At 35.7% G+C, this 23,511-nt stretch overlaps 2 protein-coding genes and 1 pseudogene across 2 annotated transcripts; 1 reads left to right on the plus strand and 2 right to left on the minus strand.

Annotated features, from left to right (window-relative positions):
- Positions 1-215: 215 nt before the first annotated feature.
- LOC110105221 lies at positions 216-19,819 on the minus strand (annotated as a pseudogene).
- A 562-nt stretch (positions 19,820-20,381) lies between these two features.
- Positions 20,382-21,592, plus strand: LOC110105203 (protein FAR1-RELATED SEQUENCE 5-like). Its single transcript, XM_020834597.2, has 2 exons — positions 20,382-20,480; positions 20,957-21,592. Exons 1-2 carry the CDS (start codon positions 20,382-20,384, stop codon positions 21,590-21,592), a joined length of 735 nt encoding a protein of 244 aa, XP_020690256.1.
- A 428-nt stretch (positions 21,593-22,020) lies between these two features.
- Positions 22,021-23,256, minus strand: LOC110105205. Its single transcript, XM_020834598.1, has one exon. It carries the CDS (start codon positions 23,254-23,256, stop codon positions 22,021-22,023), a length of 1,236 nt encoding a protein of 411 aa, XP_020690257.1.
- Between the last annotated feature and the right edge of the window lie 255 nt (positions 23,257-23,511).

A 23,511-nucleotide genomic window follows, 5' to 3' on the forward strand; every position in this document is an offset into this window, starting at 1 on the left:
TTAAAACTATTAATAATTATTCGAGTCAGCTCCCGAGCTCACGAGCCGAGCCTCATCAAGCTCGAACTTGAGCTTCTTTACTAAACGAGCCCGAACTCGGTTCATGACCTCGATAATCTCAGCTCGCGAGCCCATAAACGAGTCAAGTTCGAGCCTGCAGCTCGGCTCACTTACACTCCTAGTTAGAACCCATGATACCCATAAATGATCACCACTTAACAAAGAACCAAAACATAATATTAAAACTGCATGAAATGAGACACTCGTTTTTCTACTAAGTATATAAAAGCAAGAAAGAATAGAATCTTCATAAGAGCTATACACATTCAGAAGACCCCAAATTACCAAATATCAAAATATGACAAAATACAGAACACAAATACTCAGTACTCATTAATGCCACAGTTGAAGAAAACGACTATGTGATTCAGATAATGGATTTCAAACCTGGAAGAATATGTGTCGCCTGCCTTCAGTACTTAACTAGCATTTGAATCCATGGCAAACTGACAGGACAATTATAAGGATTAGGGCAACTATGATGGCCAACACGATCAGCTTCACCTTCATGTTCTGGAGCCACATCTTCCTCCTCATTTTGGTTCCCTGTTGCCTGAAATCTTGTGCCTGCAAACAAAGACAAAAATAAGGGAATAGCCGAACTCTATGTTGCACCGATACACCTATTTATGAAGGTGTGTTGTATCCGATGAGCCGATACACACTACGGAAACAATACGTGTCGGATATGGATTTATGTTATCCAATTAAAATACTATTTAAGATGCTTTGTATTTACTTCCGTGGCTGCGAGCAAGGTTCTATCATTTTCGAGAAGGATTTGAGTCACTTGATGATATGGGAATATTGGAAATTGCTAATCTTTTACTTGATGAGCTTGAATTAGAAGCTATGATATTTATTGAAGATGATATAGAAGTTCAAAGACAAACCACTGAAGAAGCTAATCATATCATTCATTCTATTGAATATTTGAAACTACATGTGCTAGACAATTTATGTTTATGTTTATGTTTTTGTCGTTGTACAAGACATTTAATGCTTAATTTTATTTTGATATTATAAGCTACAAAACTACAAATGATGTTGCTTTCATTTTTATTTTATTTTTTTGTAATTTCAAATATTATGCTTTGATTGCTTTCTTAATTTTTATGTATGATTTATAAATTATAATGGCATGTCCGCGTGGTACCCGTATCCTGTATTTTTAAGAATTGACGTGTCATGTGTCCGTATCGGTGCAACATAGGCCAAACTAGAATGTTAAGGGAATTAGTCTTTGTTTGGGACGGCTTTCTTACTGCTTCTTAAAGCAGTTTTCTAGTAAAAAAATTTAAATTTTAGTACTAGAAAGCTACTTTAAGAAGCAGTAAGAAAGTCATCCCAAATGAAGCCTTTAATAAAGCAGTAGTTTGATGTGACATGTTCACCTGTGAACGAAGGTTTTCAGTCTTGTCAACGAGGAGCTCAATCTTTTCACCTCGATCTAGAACCTGCGAGGCAGATCAACAAGTTTTCCAGCAAGCCATTGAACCAAACACAAAAAAACAAAAACAAAAATCACAGAAAGCGATAATAACATTTTAAAAAATGCAGAGCTGCTGAAGCTTTGTGGAACATCCTTTTACCTTCTCTATATTTTCCATCATAACTCCTTTGACTTCTGTAACCTGAGCTTGCACTTTGGCTAGCTTGCTAATCTCCTCAGGATGGTCAACACAATACTGCATTTGCTCCTTCAGTTTTGGTCTGAATTGGAAGTGGTTCTGAGTATTAGAAAGCACAACCAAACAGAAGAGAAACTGGGGAAAGTAATAGCAAAAAATGCCTGAAATGAACAGCTTCTCAATCAAAACATACCCGAACTCTCGGTTAAGGCTATTGGCAACGGCAGTTGCAGCTTTACCTCCTCCATATCTCTTGGTAAAATCTTCTTTAACTCGTTCTAAGAATGCAATAGGAATCTGTCGGCCAACCGATTCAACGGCAACGACACAGTAGGCTGCAAGATAGAAAAATATGATCCTAAAAAAAAATGCTAAAAAGAATAACAGAACAAGAATCAATATGCATATTATTCAACCAAAATTTCAAAACACTGAGAATGATCATCAACTAATTCAACTGCAACTATATCATAAAATCAGAAATCCAACGAGCTCACGAGTCAAATTTATCAAGATACGAGCTCGAGCTCAATCTCAAATTAATGCTTATATAGTATACGAGCTCTAATTTGAACTTGATGAGAAGCAGCTCGCTGGATCGAGAATTGTTCGATTATATCAACTACACATCCCTATGCCCAATTGCTGCCTCCTCAAAAGCAAATGTGCTTCCCCATTCTAACTTAAATATGCAAGCACAAACTCAATCTTCTTCAAATGTCGCTGGTCCCGCAGTACCTTCTGTAACAACTTTTTTGCTTCTTTGTCGTCGAAGATTTTGAGTATTTGGGATTGAGCTTTAGGGTAGAAAGTCAATGATCAACAGCGGCAACAAGGCGGGGACTTCTTCTCAAACGCTTCACAAGCTAGGCAACTACAGTTTAGATCGAGCTCACAAGTCCAGCTGAAGTTTACTATTCATATAACGGTTGAGTTTGATCTCAATATATGAATTCGAACCAAGTTTGAGCTTGAGTTTGAGTTCGAGCCACCATATCATAAGCTGAGCTCGAGTTAGCTATGAATTAAGCCTGACTCAACTAATTTACACCCCTAATACCGTCCCATCATCTCACAATTGAAAGAAGAAACGAAGTTGCGCATATCGGTTTTGTTGCTCAGGTTGGTTTTGTTGCATTTCTATGGCATGAAATGCCTTTAACCATGCAGAGGAACAGCAAAAATTAACCCCACTAAGCAGAAGAGCACAGGCTGCATTTTCTCCCATTTCATAAATGCTTCAGCATAAATATTGAATGTGCATCCTCTTACATGGGTGACACAAATCCATCTTCGATGCTAAAAAGTGTGTACCCAATTCATCATACCGCATGAATTAACTTGAGGGAAAGATGCGCACACGTTAACCTTCATGGAATAAAGGCTTTTTCCATGACTTGACTTCCAAGTTATAATGGAAGTATACTTAACCAATGGTATGTGGACTACCAATATAAATTCACAAAAAATCACAAAAACGCTATTTCCATTATATGAAAAGGGCACGTTCACAACAAGTGCCAGCAAGCAGGCGCTCACACATTGAGAGAAAGAGAGGAGTCCTACTCAACCTAGACCTGTCAATTTCAGGTCACGGGTCGGATTCAGGTCAAATCCGGAACTGACCCGGCACTATTTGGGTTCGGGTCAACCTGACCCGACCGCGTTGGTTTGATTTTATTGAGTTCCAGCACGTGAGGCGGCGAGGGACAGCGCGGGATGGCGGTCGGCAGCGTGCAACGGCGATAGCGGTCGGCAGGCCAGCAGCGTGCAGCGGCAGCAGCAGCTGGCAGCCTGCAGAGGCGCGAGCGACGGCAACGCGAGGTCGTGAGCGACGCGACGTGAGGTCACGAGGAACTACGCGACGTGAGGTAGTGAGGAGCTACGCGATGCGAGCGGCTCGTGTAGGGCAGGCAGGGTTGCAGACTCGCTGTCGGAGCAGCGGACGCGGGGCAGCGGGGGGCGCGGGCAGCGCGGGCGGGGGCAGCGGGCAGGAATCCAAATTTTTTAAATTAAACGGGTTTTCGGGTTGACCCGACAACCCGTCGGCTCAACCCGAACCGGACCCATTTTGCAAACGGGTCGGTTTTCCGAACCCGAACATGACCCGCTTCGGGTTCGGGTCAACCCAAACCCGAAAATTCCGAGTCGGGTTCGGGTCGGGTCCAATATTGACAGGTCTAACTCAACCCCAAAAAAGGGGCATAAAGAAGGACAGCTACAAGAATTATTTGCACGGACAGCACAAGGATTAACAATAATATTTTAAAACACGTAAGATAGCAGACTCCGTAACAGGAGAAATTATTCTGTGTGGATGTTGAACGCAGTTCATCATCTGAAGACCAACCAGAATGCGTCACGTCAACAACACTGAGCGCGGTACCGAGCCGTGGTACTGAGCAGGGTTGATGTGGCTATCTGGTTGGTCTCTGGACGGCATTTGGCGTCCGCACAAAAGAATTTGCCCTGTAATAGAAACGATATTGTTGTAGCTAATTTAAGGGGAAAAAAGGGTTAAAAAAGAAATAAGAACTAGTTGCCAAATAGGCGACCATGGGCACCATAGTTAAATTCACAAAAAATAAAATAAAATAATCCAGTTAACAGATACTTCTAACTACATGAAAAACAAACACAAGAAGCACCTTTGAATTTCCAAACGGAAAGAAATGCTTGTGAACTGACATAACTTAGGGAAGAGACATCATCAGCCATAAAAAGGAAGTTCAATGACACAATCGAAAAGCCCAACACAATAACTAAATCAGCCTGACAAATTAAGTAGAATTCCTCAACAGAATTGGATGAAAACATTAAACAAAAAAATTTCTGAACATCATACAAAACTGTTAAAGAGCTTCAATAATAAGATATTAAAAAGAAGCATATTCCTGCAGAAATTTATTCTTTAGACTATGGGACCAAATTGGTTCTATTTTTACTAGTCGAGGGACTAAAATGAGGCAATGCAAAACTCTAGGACTAAATTGAATATTTATTGATAGTCGGGGGATTATTTTGAACTTTTACTCAATCAATAAACAAAATATGTTTTCTAATTAAATCTTAGCAAATGATGTAGTCCAAAACTTCCTCAATTTTAAAAATAGCATTTAAGGAATTATAAATTAGATAAACAGGACCAGTAACTCAATACTAGAAGAGCTAATCTGGCACTGCAAAAGTAAAAATATACAAATAGCATCCCAATTAATGAGAGAAAATCAATAATATTAAGTGGGAGCCCTTCCACACCATTGAGCTTTTTAATACACTATAGTCTACGTGATTATAAAAAGAAACAATAAAAAACAATTTTCAATATAAAAAAGAGACTTCAAACTGCACAAATACAGATTTTGAAACTTCAGAGAACAAAACCACGATTGAAAATCCCAAAGCTAAAACAAGAAAGGTCGAAACCCGCTAATGCCACCAAAGAGACCTTGCATCTTCGAATAAGGCTTCATTTTTTTTTTCCTTTAGAAGGCCTCCTTGACCCATTAAATCTCAACAGACTGTAGCCACCTCCACCTTTACAAAAACTTTCACCACTTGCGCCTCAACTAAACCATAGGTCAATCTACCACTGTCACCCATTGATGTCAGTATAAACAATCTAAATAACATTTTAAGACCTTCGGTAGCACCACAAGGTACTTGAAGCCAATCTTGCGTGGATCTACGCACAAGGGGACCTCTACATGAATGGCGGCTCCTTCAGCCAATCTTAGGTGGATCTACGCACAAGGGGACCCCTACATGAATGGCGGCTCCTTCAGCGTAGACCAATTGATCGCATTGGTACAACTGGTAAACTCTATATCAAAGCCTTACCAAGATGTATGGATTTAGAAAATGGGAATTGACCGCAGTAATGGACATCATACCTCCAATGAACAATTGTCGATTATTCCTGAATAGCCTCTTGCTTTGATATATAAATACTGACTCCAACTCAATCATTTCTTTGATTATATGTTCCAAATTCAAACATCCTAAATCTAGTGCCTATACTTCAAGAACTTAGAACGATATTAATAATGCATTCCAATTGAGGTTCCACAAAGTGAAAACACCTGGTCAAGTTGATCAAGTTTAAATTGTCAAAGTCCAAGAGGCATCCAAGGGCTCAATGCATAAGATCCAAGCTTCTAAGAGTTTAATAGCTTAAAATCAGAACTTTCAACAGTTAAAAAGTTGAAGATCCAAGTTTCCAAGAGATAAAGTTCCATTATTAAAGACCTTTTAGAGCGACTTGACACAATAATCACACCTTTGCAAGGTTAAAGGCCACGACTATATGGGTAATCATAAGAATTTTTCGAATGCCTTAAATAATAAATGATCAAGTTGAAGTCCTGAAACAGTTTGTTGCATTCATTGAGTGCGTAAAAATAAATAACATTTATTGCTTTTATGAAAAGAGCAGTCTAGAGCTCAAACATGGAACATTAATCACACTTAAAATTAGTACAATAATGACGAACATAATTACAATAATTAAGATGAGAAATTTAAAGATTCTCTAAATTCCTCAACTTATTTTCCCCCATCTCTGAGAACAGTATGAGGGCAATGCCTCTATATTAGCAAGACCTAAATGCGCCCACATTGTAATCAAGAAATTACAAACCTTTACTGGATTCAAGAAATTCTTGGATGTCACACCCAACTTAGTTCTTTCAGCATTATTTGACATGCTCCCACATAAGGAAATCAATGAATAATAATTATGGAAGAGCACACCGCTATGGGGCATAATAATCTCCCAGCACAACTTTAACAAGAGGAAGCCCTTCATTAATCAAGCACCAAACCAATTTTACTCTTCTTAAAAATGCCAATGGAGGAGTCATATGATGGGTATAATACGCCTACAAAAATAAGGATCACTGTTGGGTGGTAATGCACCTTCATTGACCTACTAATGCTGCTACTCTGTGCCAAGTTTTTTCTTTTTTTTTCTCTCTCTCTCTCTCTCTCTCTCTTTTTTTTTGAAGGTTGCCAAGTCTTCTTCAATGACACTAAAAGGTCAAGTAAGTGTTTGGTTCTACTCACTCCCATAAAACCCAAAAAAGATCTTCAATAAGCTGCCACAATAATTTGTTGACAGTTGCATCGAAAATATGAGTATTGCCAAGAATCTTTGATGAGAACATTAGCAAGAGATTTTAGTGTGTTTATCAAAGGAGGCATCGGAGATTGATGGCCACGATCAGGAGCCTTTACTTTTGACGCATTTTTATGTATTGGTTATTTTTATTTTCAGTTTTCCTACTTTACCCCTATGGGGAGTTAGTTTGCTTTTGTAGTCCTATGGGCATTCTAGTCTTTTTTTTTCATGTTAAGGCCTATATATAAGGCTCTTTTCTATTGTATTGGGATGATTTGATGAATAAAATTTTGATCTTTTATCTTCTTCATTGTCGTGAGCTTTGAGAGAAGGAAGAGAATCCTAAGTGAGAGTGATTACAATATCCGTCAGCCTTTGAAAGAGTCTGAGGCTCGCAGTTCATCATTTTCTTTTCTTTTCCCCCCACATCCAGCCACCTCCCCTTTCCCAAATACCCGCCGGCCTGCTCTACCCCACCATCCCCTCAGTTTTCCCCTTAATCGCACCCTCCCCTACCCATAGCCGGCCGCCCGTCGACTCCCCTAGCCACCGGCCGCCCCTCCAAAGCCTAAAGTCTCCGGCCTTCCCTTGGCCCCCCTTGCTGTCGGCTACCCATCCAAAGGCCCAGTGAATTTTGAATTTCAAAATTCAAACCATCCTTAATTCCTTTCCTAAAATAAGTCTTATCAATTTGGAAAGAATGTTTATTTGAAATCAATTCCCTATGGGAATTTCAAATACTTTCCTCTTTAATAATCTTTAATTATGAAACCTCCACACATATTAAATCTGAGATTAAATTCAGATTTAATTCTACTCTTCATTTAATGCTTATGGCCCACATGCACTGAATTCATATCCTCTCCCTCTCTCCCCATATGGCCGACCCCCTTTTCCCCTTTCCTATTCTCTCTCCAATCAAATCTCTAAGCCTAACTAAATGCCCATAACTTCTCCTAAACCGCCGGCCCCCCTATATTTATTTTTGGGAATAGTTTGGAATTTAAATTACTCCCTTTGTCTCTCCTAGAAAATTCTGAAATAACTTCAGATTTTCTAAAACCTCTTCCCCACCTCCCTAAACCTAAACCCTAGCCGTCCACTCCCTTTTCCCCTCTATCCGAGAAACCCCTCTGCCGGCTTCTCCCCTCCCTTCTCCTTTCACTAACCGTCGGCTCCTCCAAGGTTCACAACAAAGAAGACTCCCATATTCATGGATGGACAATCCTGAAGTCGACCACGAATTTGCGTATGATTCTAAAGGCCAAATTGATATCCTTCAGTCGCCTTTCTTTGATTCCGACTGAGAGTTTGAAGATTCTGTCGAAGACTACGTTGACCGCATTCTATTTCATCTAGCCGAGACGATCGACGAACAACAACCAACCGGACAGTGGCAACTCGTTGGACGTCCACCTACGCCTCGTTCTCCGACGACCTTCCCGTGGATCAAGACCGTCGGCGTCGTAACCTTCTAAGTGGCATCATTTGGTTTGTTGAAGATCTCGCTCCGCTAAAGCCCCGCATAGAGTGTGAGTGAAAAAGGAAACTCTAGGTAAAAAGCTCTAGATATTTAACCTGTAGATTATTATTACAGCACATTTAATTTTATTGTATTTTCTGATATTGTTTTAAATTGATTTGTTCTCCTAAAATTGCAACTGCATGCCAAAGCTAAACTTCAATGGATAATTCCTAAAATTAATTCCTGTGATTCATTAATCATAAAGTAACAAGCTTATAATAATTTTACTATTTCCTTGCAATTCATGTTTGTTCCACATCAATCCTTCTCATATGTCAAAGCTCAAAATGAGTGTGATCAACTACAACTTCTATGGACACCTCACTAATGAAAGGCATGAGATTTACAAGCATGTCAAGAAATTCTAAAAAAAAACCACCTTCATTAACCACCAGCCTAAGGCATTCTAAAATTCTTATGATGTAGGCATAACCTTTAATTTGCACAAGATAATCCAGCATACTAAAATATGCTCACTGCCACCAATTTGATAAAATTCTTGCAAAAATAAAAGTTAGTAGGTTAAGTAAGCCCCCATCAACAAGGTTAGAATAGCAAGAAAGCCTCCAAACCCAAAAGAATGACAATAAATATATTACTAAGATCACATGTCTTTGGGTGACTTTCGGCTTAACAAACTCCTAACAATCCAAGATGAAGATCCAGGATCTATTTGGGACAATTAAAGCGTTTTGTGAAAGTGGCTATGAAGTTTTTGTTGGAAAGTAACTTTTTTGAAAGCTAATGCAGATATTATAAATACTAGTATAAATGCACGTGCACATGGTGCACGTTAATAAAAACTAAAAAATAATATTTATATAATATGATTGCATGTGAATAAAATTTAAAATTTTATTTTATTAATTTTTTATAAATTAATAAAGTTATCATTATAATTAATTTTAATAAAGATCATATTATTGAATAACTTGAAAATTTTTCTTAAAATTTTAGTTGATACGTTATTTTAGGATATTTTTAGATGTTTAAAAGTATACTATCATATTATGAAAATTATGATTGATCATCCATGCCAATTTCTAAACGCTAAAAGCATTTTAATCAAGCCATACAATTAGCTATGATGCACCGACACTTCTCCTCAAAGAGGCGTGCAGCGTCTGACACCGTATCCGACACGACACTCGTCCGACACGTGTCAGACACGCCGAAAACGTGTCCGATTAAAAAATATTAAAAACAAATTGGGCACGCATATCTTAAATATTTTATGAATTTTTTTTAAATATAATTTCTTGTATTTGGCGGTGTTTAAACTAAGTTTCTTATTTCCTATCAACAACATCAAATCAACGTTTGCACTTAATGCACAATCATCGAATATTCTCATTTTCATTTTTTTTTTTTTTGCAATGAAGGTATTTTCATCTCCTCTCTCAGTGACTGATAAACGACATCGACGCCTGACTCTCGACATTCTTATACTAATCATTTTAAACACAAATTCTACTTAAATGACTTATTATTTTTAAATTATTTTTAAAATTATACTTATTTAATTTTTATACACTATTTTAAAAATATAAAAACTATAATGCCGTGTCCAACCCATGTCCGTGTCCTATATTTTCAATAATTGATGTGTCTCATGTCCGTGTTGTGTCGTATCCGTGTGGTTTTGTCCGTGTCTATGCATCATAGACGAGTAGAAATCAAAGAGCATCACAAGGTCAACCCATAGTCAAAAACCAAGCCATCAACTTCACAAGATTTTCAAAAATGTTTGGAAGTTGCAACTACTTCTACCTTATGGGCACCAGAAAGACATGGTTCGTCCTCAACCAATTTTCTACACAACTAAAATATTGGAAACAATAAGGTTTAAAATTGCTAAATCAAGTACTGAAAGGTTTTCTATTTGTGAGACAAGCATACGAGCATAAACCACAAAACATTTTGACGCATAATCCTTTAAATTAAACTACTAAATTAATTAAAAATATAAAAAATAATAACTAAAATACTAACATCATAATAAGATCATAACAACAAATCTCTTCCAATCCGAATTCAATATAAACAAATAAAATAAGTCTCTGATACTATAATAGATAGATGAATTCAAAAGCTTATCTCACTCTCATTACTTATTGGGTCTTCATTAGAAACATCATTATAGTGGATTGGTTTCTCTCCTCCCTCATCTTAGTAAGAGCTGCAAGTGCGAGCAACATTTGGTACAAGTACAACGTGCGACTGGAAGATAAGGTGCATGCGATTTTGATTCTCCGTTTTGTTTAAGGTTTAGTTATAGAGAAGTAACAAAAAAATTTATCTTCTATATTAAATTTATAAATTAAAAATATGTAATCACCTATACTTTAGTCTTCGAGGCTTGCACCTCTTATAAATTTTACAAAGGTACAACTTAACCCCATTGAGGTATATACCTAATCAAGCTAATGGTGAGGCGTAGATCTCATGATATTCTTTTCAAAATTACAAGGCGATGACCTTGAAGTGCATCTCTTATTGCACAATTTTAAACGATGTGAAACATATCAAAGTCTTTAAGGTCCTCCAGGGATGAGTTGAACTTAAGTAAATCATCAAAACATGAGAGCTCCCATCTTTTCCTTGGTTTTCTATCATGTTATGCTCTTCACTTCCCCTCTTCAACCACTCAATAGTTATCTTGAGTCACCAACAACTAGTTGGGGGTCATCGATAACCCCCAATGTAATACTAGATCATCATATGAAGTGCAACCCAAATTTGTTGGGCCACAACCCAATGCAGCCCATCCCCATCCCCAAAAGAGGTCAAAAGAAGCATAAGTGATCAAGTTCCACCTTAGGATTTGCCGCATAAAAATGTGATTGATGCTCTTTTTTTTCTTCAAGTTTTGAAAGGGGGAGAAAAGAAAAAACGAAGATGCAAAAAGATTTCACAATAAAGTGATTATAACTAAATATCTTACTTGCTTTTCGATTTTACAATTAAATATTGCTTTTTTCCTTTTTATTCTTTCTCCAAAAAAATATTGTCCTTTTGCACAAAATATTTTTTAGAACATGAAGTTCTGAAGAGTTGCTTGCCAATTATTTTTTTTCCTCTAGATTTTCCCTCGCTTACCAGAACTTTATTTGGTTCTTTTTATCATAACCTACATTTAAGAAATAGGAAGAGGCTCAAATATGAAGATGCAAAAAAAAAAAACACAATTCCCACTATTTTTGGCCTGAAAATAAGTTGCTTTCTCGACATATAATTGATTCCCCACATACCTTCTACAAAAAATTTTCTGAAATCATGTTTGTAAGATTATGCATCCCCCTTCCAATTTATCAATTTTACCCTACCTTTTGTTTGAAAATTTTGATAAAGAAATATCAAATGAATCTTTAACTGCGGTTCGCAATCATACAAGAGTTATTACATTCGAAAAAAGGTCTATTTCAACCAACCAGCTACATTATTTACCATTAAATAATCTTCCATTAAATAATCTTTACCTATGGTTTTGCAATCGACAATAATAACAAATCAAAATTTTCTTCAGTAGCAAATAAAAGTCACACATGATGGCAACTCCTCCACATCTCCATAAGTTCAAGCATATTTTAAGGTAATTCATAATTGAGACAGTTATACCACGTAAGATAGTCAATGATTTAGGGTTTCTAATACAACATAAGATGAGACAAATAAAGCAAAGAAAAGAATCACAATCCGCAACTTATTAACATGTAACTTTAGCAAAGAAGATATTGCTTTTAATATAACATATGCATACATACTTTACTCATTCCAAATGATAAAATTGATTGCCCAAAATACAAAATTCTACAAGTATCAGTGAAAAATATAATAAGTCAACAATGAATCAAGTTCAAGCATCAAAAAGAAAATCAAAGACATCCCACTTAACAAGATTTCAATCCTTCGCAAAAAACAATCAACCCAAGGACTATTTGTTTTGTTAAAAAAGGAATACAAAGTAAAATAGAATACAACACATAAAAATGCAATATAATTGAAATGTTAAGAGTTGTTTTGATTAGTGTGCGGTAAGGTTTAAAATTGCGCAATTCGGTAATGATGCGTTTTTTGTTTGTGAGTCGAGGCGTAAGTCTCAAGGCATTTTGAGGCGTAAGCCTCAAAATCAAAAATTGCGTAAGTCAAAATAAATGTTAAAAGTGATTTTTTATATGATACCCAAATAATATTTTAAAGGATGATATGTTACATTTCTCTATTGAATTATGAACTAATAAATTGACATACATATGAAATAAAAATTTACACAAGATGTAAAGTGGCAAGTGACAAATTGCATAAAGTAGAATTGAAATTTAAATAATATAAGAGAAAAATAATATTAAATATATGAATAACATTAAAGTATTATATAATATCAAGTTTAACTCCAAATTTCTTCATTATCAATTCCCTACTCATTCACGTTAAATTCCTCAAGAATACTAAAATAGTTGACAAAACGTAGATTTTATCTGCACTGTCATCACTAAGGAAGTTTTTATTTAAGTAGTCATCATAACAACAAATTAGTCTCTTCCCTCTCTCATCCTATGGAGTTCAATGTCTCACAATTTGCTTTTTTGTTTATTTCAGTCATCTTCCTCTTTCATAAATGTTTTTATTAATATAAAGATGAGATTAATACTCATAAAATTTTGTAGGATGTGGTGGTAGTGTGCGAGTTTCAAGTGATACTTGCCTCCCTGGCGACTACGACGATGTTGACTATGGAGAAAATAGAGGGTTGGAGGTCAAGGCAGTCGAGAGGAAGTTGTAGCTTGGGGGTGCATTAAAGCGTGATTTTTTTAGGCTTTAATTTAGGATTTATGTAAGTTTTAACACACACACACACACACATAAGCAAGGTTTGGCGTGCCTCAAGGCAAGCCTCAACCAAGTTGAGGCGTAAGCCTCGATGCGTTTTTCATTGGAATTGCCTCAAGGCGAGCCTCATATTGCATAATTTTAAACAATGGTGTAAAGTGATTATATTTTTATTTGTTTTAAAGTAAAATTAATGCATGTAAAGCTCAATGACAGTGGTGGCTCGTGGTTGCTGGCAAGGTTGCATCGGGTGGCAAGCAGCGACAGGAGTTGGGCAACAATCCACTGGAGACAACCAATGAGCGACAACAGCAAGTGATGCTTTACTCTTGCATTGTGTTTGGAATTCGCCCAAAAATCAGACAAATTCGAAATGAACTAAATAATGTATTCCAAATACTTCAAAATTTTACTATGCAGTCCTTTTGCTTCAAACCAAACACCAAAATCTTCAAAACCCCTATAGTTAGAATACTCTACACCCCCCTTTTACATCGCACCAAACACCCCCATAAATAACTTAAAATACAAGTACAGTGATAAGAATCAACCAATAGGAAAGAACTAAGACTCATATCAACAAAAGGAATCGCCCATAAGTAGTTATCCAAACCTGTCAAGCACTAAGTACAAACATCCAACAAACTCACATAAGAAAGAGAAAAAATGGTAAAACATTTCAACGATCAATGCACAATGATTTTTACATGCAGAAGGATCCTACTTATAAGCTTCAAATGATTCAAAATAAAAAAGTACATAAAATAGAATTTCAAACCCTTACATAAATTTCACCAACAAAATAGAAAATTTTTCCAAATCAAGTAGTGGTTGAGGGAATAGTATGTTAGGTAATGCAAAACTGCAGCGATAACAAGGAAAAGTGTGAGGTGTTATTAGTGAATTAGCAAAAAGATAAAAGTGGTGGCAAATCTAGCATAACCAAAAAGGTAACATAGACGGCACAACATCGTTGAAAAAAGGAGAACGGGAAAAACATAAGGTATGTTAATACTTAAAATGATAAGGAGTGTGTCCTATCATATCAGAGTGAATAGTAGGTATGCTTTATATAGAATAAAACTAAAAGAAAACGAAATATTCTAATGAAAGTCATATAGATCCGCACTTACGATGCTTTCGATGTGAGTATGCATTCATATTTCCATCAAATTGCACAAGTTGAAAAACATTAACTCTGACAAATTGAGCATTTAATACTTGACAATTAAATATGGGTATAATTATGTGCTTCCAATTGGGTAGTCCATAATTATCATAAGCTAGCAATTCATGCCTGTGAATAAAATACTTTTGCTATCCACCATCAATAGTGGACACAATCACAACATCTATATAATAGCCTAAAGAATTAGGTGACATGTCTGATAAGAAGTTAAAAGCGAATTTGAATGGGAGGGAGGGAAAGAGAAAAATTCAAGATACTAGCAGCATGTTCATAAAATAAAGTAAAAGAGATGCATAATTGATAGCAATACTTCCTAGAATTTTCAATTTTCAAGCGTTAGTCTAAATGTGCTGCAAAGCTTTACATGACCCTACCTTTCTATCAATTAATTTCATAAAGACTCCTGTAGAAAATCTTTCTATATTTAGGCATATTATTACCTCTCCACATATCTGAATTCCATATATTTCTAGAATGAATCAGCAACACTTATAATTGTCATAATTAATAATTTATTTATTATGAATATCTTCATGCAGATTATGTGCTATGCAAAGGATTGTGGAAGTTCAATAAGTCTCAACAGGAAGTTCAATAAAATCTATGGGTACTACTGATTAATAATCTATGACAACTTCAAATAGAAATGTGGTAATAGACATATTACTGGATGAATTATAAGCAAATTCACGTATCGATAGAATCAAATCCTACATAGCAGCGCCCTTTAATCAGAAAACATAACAAATCACCTAGACTTCTATGAATTACTTCAATTTGATCATCGATATGTGGGTGAGACTCCTTTTATTGATATGAAATTTTTCATAACGGCTCAATAACAAACAAACCAAATTAGATCGAGTATACTCTCCCAAGCTTTATGGTGTCTTGTCAGCTCATACTCACGAGATATTATCATTAGCAATGGATTTTAAACCAAAAATCTAAACCTAAGGGTTGATCGGTATTTATGAGCTTGCCAATGACCTAGATAACAACAAATAATTCTATCACCAACCACAAAATACCCAAGGTTTATACATCCCATTTTCCTTGATCAAAGGCTCTGCATGCTTTGGAACCCACCAACACCACTAATGCGGTTGCTTAATGTTGGTGGGGGGCCTCTTTTTCCCCTTAAGGTGGCAACATCACTATGATAAATCTCGGCATCGGCGCAATGCTACTTTAACACCACGGTGTTGCCAACAGCTAGGTCACATTATTGATCATTGACACTAATATTGATAAAGATTTAAATGTTTCCTTCTCCAATTGTAGGACAGCAAGATATCCCGATAGCCTATGCCTCTCCTTATGTTTAAAAAAAATTCCCTAACAAGGGTGACTATCTGACAAAATCAATCTAGGCAATTCAATCAATTTTTGCTACCCAAGTCAAGGGTTGATATGACTTACTCCAAAATGCAAAGATTGATGGTAAGGCAAACCTTAGCATGGCCGCTATAAACATAATCCCTCCAACAAATATTTTTTATAATTCCTTAATATCCCTTACTCGAGTCTATAAATAGAACAACAATTTGATCATTTAAAATATCTAAAATTCTAAAAACCTTAGCTCAAACGTCATAGGGCTCAAGAGTTGAAAATCAAATCATTCAATGATTAAAAATTGAAGATCAAAACTTTGAAGAGATGGACACTTTCAAACTGAAGCCCTTTAAGGTTGCCCAAATGCAATTATCTGACCTTACAAGGTTAAATAGTAAAATTTTATGGGTGGGGTGCAATGGGTGTAAGTGACCCAAGCTAGCTAGTGAACCAGATCGACCTCAACTCATTAAAGAGCTCACAAATCGAGTTTATTGAGCTACGAGTTCAAGCTTAAGGTTATGCTCGAGCTTGTATATTAAACGAGCTCAAGCTCTGCCGGACTCGGCTCGAAAGCTTGTTGAGTCGCTTGATTAACTTAAAATATATTTAAAAATTAATTTAAATTAACATTATATAATATATTTTAACATTGTTAAATTAATCCTATATTAGAATGTAAAAAAATTCTTTAAAATTTAAATTTTTTAAGTTTAAAACTAAGAAATCGAGCTCAACAAATGAGTAAAGCTCGAGCTTTCTAAACAAGCTCAAACAATCAAGTCTAACTCGAGCCTACAAATTTTTTAGCGAGTCGAGTTCGAGCTTGATAAATGAGCTCGAGTCAAGCTCAAGCTCAATAAAAACTAAACAAGCTTGGCTCGATTAGGCAGATACTCAATTCAACTCGACTCATTTAAACCCCTAGTTGGTGCCATGGCATTTATCGTCAAACCTCTTAAAGAATAGAAAACCAAGTTGGTTTCTTAAGTGCTTGAACAAGGATTGATTGCTTATATGTAAGGCCCCAACTAAAGCTTAAGGCAACATGCGCTTCTTGTTTAATAATAATAAATGCATGCTTAATTGAATGAAAAATTAATTAAATAATACTTAGCCTAGGATAAGATGGTAAAATTTAAAAGCTAACAAGATGACTTTCCAAGATAGGTTGTTAAAGGAGGAAAATATAAATTTAAGTTAAATCAAGCATAATGAATGTTTAAATACATAGAAGAACAGAGAAGATTCTCATTAAAATTTAGAAAAATCTACAAGATAAATTATGCACAAGAGATGTTGTGGAGTGAGAATATTCAAGAGGAAAGCGGGGTCAAGAAATGTGCTCCCAAAGAATGATAAAAAATTCTACACACATGCAAGAATTACAACAAATCAAGTGATTTTGTAAAGATAGTAGCGATGAAAAATAAGACTACAATTCAAGATGACTTTAAATTTCGATAGGTGCTAAAAAATAGAAAATATGATATATAAAATAACTAAGCTAAGAGAAAATGACCCTAAATTTGAACCAAACTAGACATCATACAAGTGAACATCAATTAAAAATGAAGATAAAAAGAATATATGGAATATTACTTTAAGAAATTATTAAATGAGAATTTAACAAAAAAGAACCTTCGACAAAGAAAAATCAACAAAGTTTTGAGATATACAACAACAACATCAATCATTTATCCAACTATGTGGGGTTTAGATTTGAGATATGTTATAGATTAATTCAAAACAAGTTGAAATGAAATAACTTTGAAGAAGATGCATGAAGTAAAGGTTTATATTCATATGAGATGCCATTGAAGTTTGGAACGTTGAGGATATTGGAGCAATTTGGTTCACATTCTTTTTTAATGAAATCATAAAAACTAAGAAACTACCTATTAACTAAAGAAAAAAATTTAGTTCAAATATTTAAGAAAAAAATAAGACATTCAAACTTCAATAATGACAAGATGATCAAGCCTATGACTCATCAAGTAGAGTTGAGGGTAATGAAACATAAATCTGAAAAAAAAAAAAAAAAATTCATAGCTTTATGACAAAAACATCTACTATGGGTATGATTTTTAATCTAAGACAATCAATGAAAAAAGATAGAGAGCAACCAAATCATGTAAATATAATATTTATTGGGCTTCTAACAATGTATTTTCAAGAACAATGAGAAATTAATTAATAGGTGTTTTTAAAAAAAGGTGTATCATGAGTATGTTGAACTTATCAAAAGATATGCCTGTGACTGTAAAATATCAAGGATCAACATTAAGCCATTAAACCTAGAGTTTTCTATTGTTTCTAATAAAGTTACAAAGGTATTCAAAATGACGCACTCTAATGTGTGCTATTTGTTGATGACGTAGCTTTGAAAAATGAAAACCCTTTTGATTTAAGAGGTGAGTTATGAAGGATATTTTTAAGGGCCATAACATTAGCGGATTGAATGATGTGCACATAATACATAATTTTATTAAATATGAAAACAATAAATATCATTCAATATAACGAAAAAATCAAGTGATATCAATGTGTGATAGATGTCATAGTTTTGAGGTAAAAACATAAGGGGATTCACACAAGGATTCAACTTTTAAAGTTAGAGTTAAATGGTTAAAACAAGAATGTGCCTCGAGAGTACGATGTGGTAAGATAATATCTTATAGATCTCTAAAGGCAATTTTTCATAACACTATATTTAAACTAAATATTCTATATCGATCAGAGTGTTAGGCCAGAAACAAGTCGTTGATAGTTAAGTTAATAGTGCTAAGTAAGAACACTATGGTAGATGTGGTAAAACTATGAAAGATAAAACATTAAATGATTAAATTAGAGAGGTAATGGAAGTAGAACATATAATATATAATAGATTAGATACTTGAAGAAGAGCTAGGTCATTTAGGCCATATTATTAACAGCAAAGAATAAAATATGAGCTAAGAAGACAAATAGATGGAATTAAAAATATTGTGAAGATAAAAAATTCATATACAAAAGGTAATCCATCTTGAAATTTGTATAAATATTTGTCTAAAATAGAGTTAAAACCTCAAGTTGCACTCAATAATAATAAATGCAGGACTCATAAATCCAACATCAGATAATTGATATAAGGCAAATGATGATGATGATGCCAAGACTGTATTTATAGAAAATGTGTTTATAAAAGATTATAAAATTAGCAATGTTAATTCTAAGCATCTAGAGCAATATATGCATTTGTACACCTTAAAACTTATAATTCACTCCTTCTTTCCCTGATTTAGATTCAATTAATCCCAAACAGGATAATAACATAAAGCTTAGTATCCGAGGAACCCAAAGTTCACCAGTTTTCTGCACACAATACTTATGAGAGCCGTGGTAGCTCTCCAAGTCAGATCTGGAAGCAGGGCAATTTTATGGTGTATTTCTCGTCAATTTCCACCGCCGTCTCAAAATAATTCAATCTACATGGAGCACGTACAAAGGACTTGATATTGAATAATATTAGCAACATAATCGAACAAAAAATTCTTAAAAGACGATCCATACCAAAGCACGGAAGCAAACAATCGAACCTGAGCCCTAGATTTCCCATCCTCCAAACAAACAAATTAATAAAACGTTTAAAAACACAAAGAATCGGATCCCCGACTTCCGACACAAACTATGCAGCTGAAAATACAGGACATCGAATACATAGAAGATCGAGTACTCACTGTATCCATCTTCGACGAGATAATTGAAGGTATGGTTGTCACAGTTATAGGTAAACTTGTTGTTACTCGCAGGGAGCTTTTGGAGGCACTGAGAAGCGATACTCGTAAAGTTCCCCGTGAACTCCGTATACTCTGTCAAGATCACCGTCCCCCGAGCCACGAAGCTGTAGATCAGCACCTGCTGGCCCATCTTTGACAAAAACCCTAGACCTGGCGCAAATCCCTCGATATAACCGTAGATCTATCTCTCCAGCTGAACAGAGGAGGCAGAAATGGGTCGAAGATCGAAGGAAGGCACTTTTCCTCGAAGGGGTGGTACAGACTCCAGACCAAGAGAAAGCATAGAAGAGTATTCGCGAATGGCGGACGGACTATACGGTCATGGCCCTGAAACTGGTTGAGGCTTTTTCCGTTTCGAGCGGCGCAGGTGACCGGTTGTAGCCGGTAAAAGCGAGAAACCTTAGAGACAAATTGCTACGTGGCTTATTTTAAGAGGGGAGGTTTTAGAAGCGTGGAGCTGGGATTTAAACGAGTCAAAGCTTCATTAATTATCCGAGTTAGAGCTCAAACCAGGGTTTTTTTTTTTTTTTTTGGGTAAATCGGGGCAAAGCCCATTTTATTAAAAATCAGATACAAAACAGACGATACACAGGCACAGGAATTTTTATTGCGTCCTCCCACCTGACGCATCTTTACGTTCGGTAATCCTTGATAACGCGACACCTGGCATTAACTTTACCCTATTGACCCGACGTTAGCCCATACGCTTTTACCTCCTTTTTTTAAATATATTGGGTTACCCCGTGGTAATGTATATGAAATGGGCGGGAAACAAAAGAAATACGCGGCTTTTACCTCTATTCCTGGTATTAAAACCTTTCTTGTATTAAACCTAAAATGTTCTACAGTCTTTACGGTTCCCGTAATTTTCAAATACCTTACGTAAAGAAGTCGTTAAGTTTTTAAGGAGATGGAAGGATCGAATGAAGGTTCCGGTTTTGAAGACTTCATGTTCTGCGAGGAAACTCAAACTTTAAGCTATGACGAAGCATTTTCTGATTTGATATTAGTAAGTTTTTATCTGTAACGTTTGTTTTTCTTCTACTTTTTACTGTTTCATTAAAGTGTTTCAAAAGTTCGTTTTAGCAGTATCGTTAAACTGCGAGGACGATATTAGTTTTTTTAGGTCGGTATTAGATTGGTATTCTATATTATAGAATGGTATACGTTCGGTACTGACTATAATGGATAAGTTAAATGTCGGGACGCATATGTATAGAGCAATACCGACCAATACCGAGCAATACCGAGAGATACCGAGCAATACCGAGCAATATTCTTGAACTCGTAACCTCGGTTTTAGGTAGTTATTGAAATTTATATACACCATACAAAGCAATACGGAGCAATACCGAGTATTACCGAGCATTACAGTTGTACTCGTTATTGTTTAGTATATATTGGTATAATTTCGGTCTAAATGTTTTTAATTTCTGGAATGATATTTAGATATAAAGCTAATATGGATGATTGATTAATTATTAGGGTGTTTACAGCTCTGAGAAAGAAGCATATGCGAAATATTGCCAGTACGCGCATTCAACTGGATTTAGTGTTAGGAAAGATCATCACCATTTCTGGCCAAATACAAGGTTAATCAAATCAAAGGATTTTGTATGTTCTAAAGCAGGTTTCAAGAAGGAGAATGAAAGCGGTACCAAGTTAAAATATCGAAGATCATGTACAAGAACTGGATGTCCAGCCATGGTTAGATTTTCCGTGAGTCAAGAGGGGCTTTGGTCAGTGAAGAAATCTGTAGAGAGTCACAATCACGAATTGGCTAGGCCGGATGATCAACATCTGCTCAGGTCGGCTAGGTCTATTAGTGAAGATAATTCATCTGTTTTGAAATCTATGACAGAAGCGGGTATAAGAACTGTCGATGCATTTACGTACCTATCTGATGAAGTTGGAGGTGTGGCTAATCTTGGTTTTACGAAGCGGGATGCGTACAACCACATCCAGAAAGAAAGAAGAGCAAAGTTTGAGAGTGGAGACACTAATTCACTTATAAAGTTGTTTAAAGAACGGGCTATTGATGACCACATGTTTGCATGGGATGTTGAAACAGATGAAGATGGATGTCTTTTGAACGAGAAACATGATCAAAGGCCTTACTAATATCCAGTTTGGCACAAAACAGATTACTAGTAAAATTAAATTCTCTAAGCACTTCTGAAGCCAACAAAACATTATCAGTAGTATTTCTATTATGGATGAAGCCAGCTTGACTCTCATGAATGATGAAAGGGAGAATATTAATCATCCTATTAGCCAGAAGCTTAGCAATGATTTTATAAAAAACATTACATAAGGAAATAGGCCTGAAATCATTAATATTAGAAGCATGAGGTTTTTTAGGAATGAGAGTAATAGCAGATGCTTTCACCCCTTTAGGGAGATGGTTAGTAGAGAAAAAACATTTAATAGCCTTACACAAATAATGCCCAATGATATGCCATGTCTTCTTATAAAACTCAAACGTAAAGCCATCCGGACCCGGGGCAGAGCAGGAGGAACCATCAAAAACCACTTTTTTAATATCAGTTTCAGAAAAAAAGATCAGTTAAGGAGCTAATCATATTTTCAGGAATCCTATTACCAACAGGGAAATTGAAATTGTTTTCCTTACTCGGCTTAGGAGAATTAAAAATATCTTTAAAATGCTTAATAACCTCCTCAACAATATCTTCCTGCTTATCAAAAATACCATTAGGAGTGGATATCTCTTTAATAGCATTAATGTTGTTCATGGTTCTAATCTGAGCGAATAAGAAACCAAGGTCGTTTTCACCATTCCTAAGCCATTTGGTTTTGGCTCTTTGGAAAAGCCAAGAAGACCAAGCTTTGCTTAAAATGTTAATGTTGTCAAAAGCTTGCTTATAAAGAAAATTTAAATTGGAATTCATCGGATCAAGTTGTAAATCAGTAATGTACTGTTGCTGCCTAGCTTTAAAATCCTGCAGAGAATCAAGGATGTAGCAAGAAGAAGACCAATTCTTAACTTTAAGAGACTTTTTCAGAATCTGCAAAGATCTATTGAAAGCAGCAATAGGACTGCAGTTAAAATGTCTATCAAAAGCATTTAAAACCTCCTCATAAAACCCATTCATATTAATCCAGAAATTTTTAAACATGAATCTAGAAGGTTTCTTATCCCGGATGGAGGTAAATAAAATTAACGGAGAGTGGTCAGAACAATGAGTAGGCAAAACTTTATAGAAAGCCGAAGGAAATCTATCCAGCATCGTATTGTTAGTAAGAATTCTGTCTAACTTAATATGAATGGGGGAATCGATCCTTTGATTGTACCAAGTGTAATAAAGACCTACAGAGGCTAAGTCAAGCACACCACAATCAAAAATAATTTTGTTAAGCTCACCCATCTGGCTACTAGGAGACTGGTTACCACCGGATTTTTCCTCTTCAGACCTGTAACAGTTAAAATCCCCCATGATAACCCAAGCCATGGAGGGGTCCGGCACCAAACTCCTCAATTGCTCCCATAAAATATTTCTGTCATTAAAATTGTTAGCAGCATAAATAACAGAAAGTAAAATAGGAGATTGCGACACCACAATAATAGTGCCATGAATAATTTGAGAAGAAATAAAAAGGGGTAAAAAAGAGATAAGCCGCGGGTTCCACTTAATCCAAATCCGACCAGGATTGGAATGACAGAAATTATTACTATTGCCCTCATTGTTAAAAATCGTGTGAGAATTAACAAACCAAGGATCAGCAAGGGCCTCGATATTGACTTTAGCTTCTAAAATACATAACATGCTAAGATTAAAAGTACTAACAAGCTCTCTACAAGCTTTAACCTTGTTAGGGCTATTGAAACCCCTAACGTTCCAACTAGCAATATTAGGAAAAAAACATTAATTCTTGGCATTTTTTGCCTTCCTGGAAGCTTTAGCTCTTGTTTGCACAGAGATAGGGGACTTATGGTTGTTGATCCCAGAAGAGTTAGGAGAATGAGAAACCTCCTCTAAGCTAATATTATTATCTGAATTAGCTTCAGAGACGTTACCTTC

This window comes from Dendrobium catenatum, unplaced genomic scaffold, assembly GCF_001605985.2.
Source record: "Dendrobium catenatum unplaced genomic scaffold, ASM160598v2 fragScaff_scaffold_689, whole genome shotgun sequence".
Classification (NCBI taxonomy): Eukaryota; Viridiplantae; Streptophyta; class Magnoliopsida; order Asparagales; family Orchidaceae; genus Dendrobium; species Dendrobium catenatum.

Excerpts from the sequence above, each read along its gene's own strand:
- LOC110105203 (XM_020834597.2), top strand. The coding sequence starts at position 20,382 with ATGGAAGGATCGAATGAAGGTTCCGGTTTTGAAGACTTCATGTTCTGC. Across the intron at positions 20,481-20,956 it reads CATTTTCTGATTTGATATTA|GGTGTTTACAGCTCTGAGAA; the intron begins GTAAGTTTTTAT and ends ATTAATTATTAG.
- LOC110105205 (XM_020834598.1), bottom strand. The coding sequence starts at position 23,256 with ATGTTATGTATTTTAGAAGCTAAAGTCAATATCGAGGCCCTTGCTGAT.